This window comes from Cajanus cajan, chromosome 5 (assembly GCF_000230855.2).
Source record: "Cajanus cajan strain Asha chromosome 5, NIPB_CcT2T_4, whole genome shotgun sequence".
Lineage (NCBI taxonomy): Eukaryota > Viridiplantae > Streptophyta > Magnoliopsida > Fabales > Fabaceae > Cajanus > Cajanus cajan.
This window is the reverse complement of record NC_138521.1, coordinates 62951824-62953808: the sequence shown is the minus strand read 5'-3', so window position 1 is coordinate 62953808 and position 1985 is coordinate 62951824. Positions and strand designations below refer to the sequence as shown.

Here is a 1985-nt window from a genome sequence, read left to right as displayed (position 1 = left end):
ACCTAAATCACTTCAAGGTACGTGCATTATATATACGAGACTATTATTCATACAAACCCTAACTTTGGCATCGGAGTCTCTTTTGCAGGTACCTCCCCCATCTTGGAGCACCAATACATCAAGCAAATGAGGCTCACCAATCTTACTGGACGGGTCACCTCTACGACCAAATTCCGGTAAGAACATTTGGCGCCCACCGTGGGGCCGATCAAGACAGCTCTTATCGGCCACCTGCATGGTTTCTACTAGAAGCCATATCAGACGAGCGACAGACGACGCAAGCCACTCAATCACCATGGACAGCAACGCTGCAACCCTAAGGCGGCTGATCGACCAAGTCGAGCAGATGCGACAACAGCACGGCGTCGACCTTCAAAATATGCGCACCCAGCACGAAAACGACCTTGCAGCGATGCGGACCGCTAATGAAGCAGACCTCGCAGCGTTACGTGTCGAGAATGAGCGCATTCGCGCCCAGCTCCCTCGACACCACTCCGAACAACCTCCACACGAGAGCGACACTCATCAGGAAAACAAAAAGATTCGCGTTCAGCCCCGACGGCGGCACCCTGACCACCCCTCTGACTCTCAGCTCAAACCAGGCAGAGCACTGCGAGGTGAGATAAGCCAGGAGGCAGAATCAACTCCCTTACGAGAATAATTGGTACGATTGCAGGAGTCTTCGCAGGAGGGGGTGCCAGCAGCTCGGCCCGAAAAAACACCTACGCAAGGTCAACCGCATACACTCTGCCACCTACGCTTCACGCCAGAACTCGCCAGTGATCACTTTCACCGACGATGACTATGTCGGGGTCAGCCCAAATCAAGACGATCCCATGGTCATAGCGGTGGCATTGGCCAATTGGGAAGTTCGCAAGACCTTGGTCGACCAAGGAAGCTCGGCCAACATCCTATATTGGCCAACATTCCTCAGGCTAGACATCCCCCACTCTCTCATACAACCCCATACCGAACCTCTAGTCGGTTTTGTAGGGAAAAGCATTCACACTCGGGGATATGTAGACCTACTGATGACTTTCGGAGCACCCCCGATTTCCAGACAGGTCCTGGTTCGATACCTACTCGTGGAAGCCGACGCCTCCTATAACGTCATCATCGGCAGGCTAACCCTAAATCAACTCGGGGCGGTGATGTCCACCCCGCACCTCACCATGAAATTTCCAGGGCACGATGGGAAGATCATCTCCATCAGAGCAAATCAGCAAGTAGCGCGACAATGCTACGCAGAAAGCCTGGAAATCGCCTCACTTGGCGAACAGCGCAAGAGCGATCTTACCGCTCTGGCTCACACCGACCACGAAGAAATCACCGATCTCGACCCGAGATCCGACGCTCATGACGAATGACCCAGCCTCGTCGATGAGCTCGACGACCTTCAAATCGGGAAGCTCCCCAGACAAACCACAAAGATCAGCAGGAAATTAACCCCCGAACTACGACTGCAACTCCAAGCGGAGATCCTCAAGAACGCCGACCTCTTCGCCTGATCTAGCGCTGACATGCCCGGCATAGACGCCGACTTCATCTGCCACAGGTTAGCAATACACAAGGAGGCAAAACCAGTTGCCCAGAGAAAGAGGAAGGTCGGCGGCGAAAGGCGGGAAGCCATCATCATCGAAACGCAGAAATTGCTCAACGCCGACTTCATCCGTGAAGTCAGGTACACTACATGGCTGGCAAACGTGGTCCTAGTAAAGAAGAACTCAAGAAAGTGGCGTATGTGCGTCGACTATACCGACCGTAACAAAGCATGCCCCAAGGACTCATATCCCTTGCCGAGCATCGACAGGTTAGTCGACGGGGCCTCCGGACATGCCCTCCTCAGCTTCCTTGACGCTTATTCCAGGTACAACCAGATAATGATGTACCCGCCTGATGAAGTGCACACGTCCTTCATCACCGACCATGCCAATTACTGTTACCGGGTGATGCCCTTCGGCCTCAAAAATGCGGGAGCAACTTAC

The 1985-nt window shown here is 53.6% G+C and overlaps 1 protein-coding gene across 1 annotated transcript; it reads left to right on the top strand.

Moving 5' to 3' along the window:
* Positions 1 to 836: 836 nt before the first annotated feature.
* On the top strand, positions 837 to 1367 carry LOC145958140 (uncharacterized). Its single transcript, XM_083074621.1, has one exon. It carries the CDS (start codon positions 837 to 839, stop codon positions 1365 to 1367), a length of 531 nt encoding a protein of 176 aa, XP_082930747.1.
* The last annotated feature ends 618 nt before the right edge of the window (positions 1368 to 1985 follow it).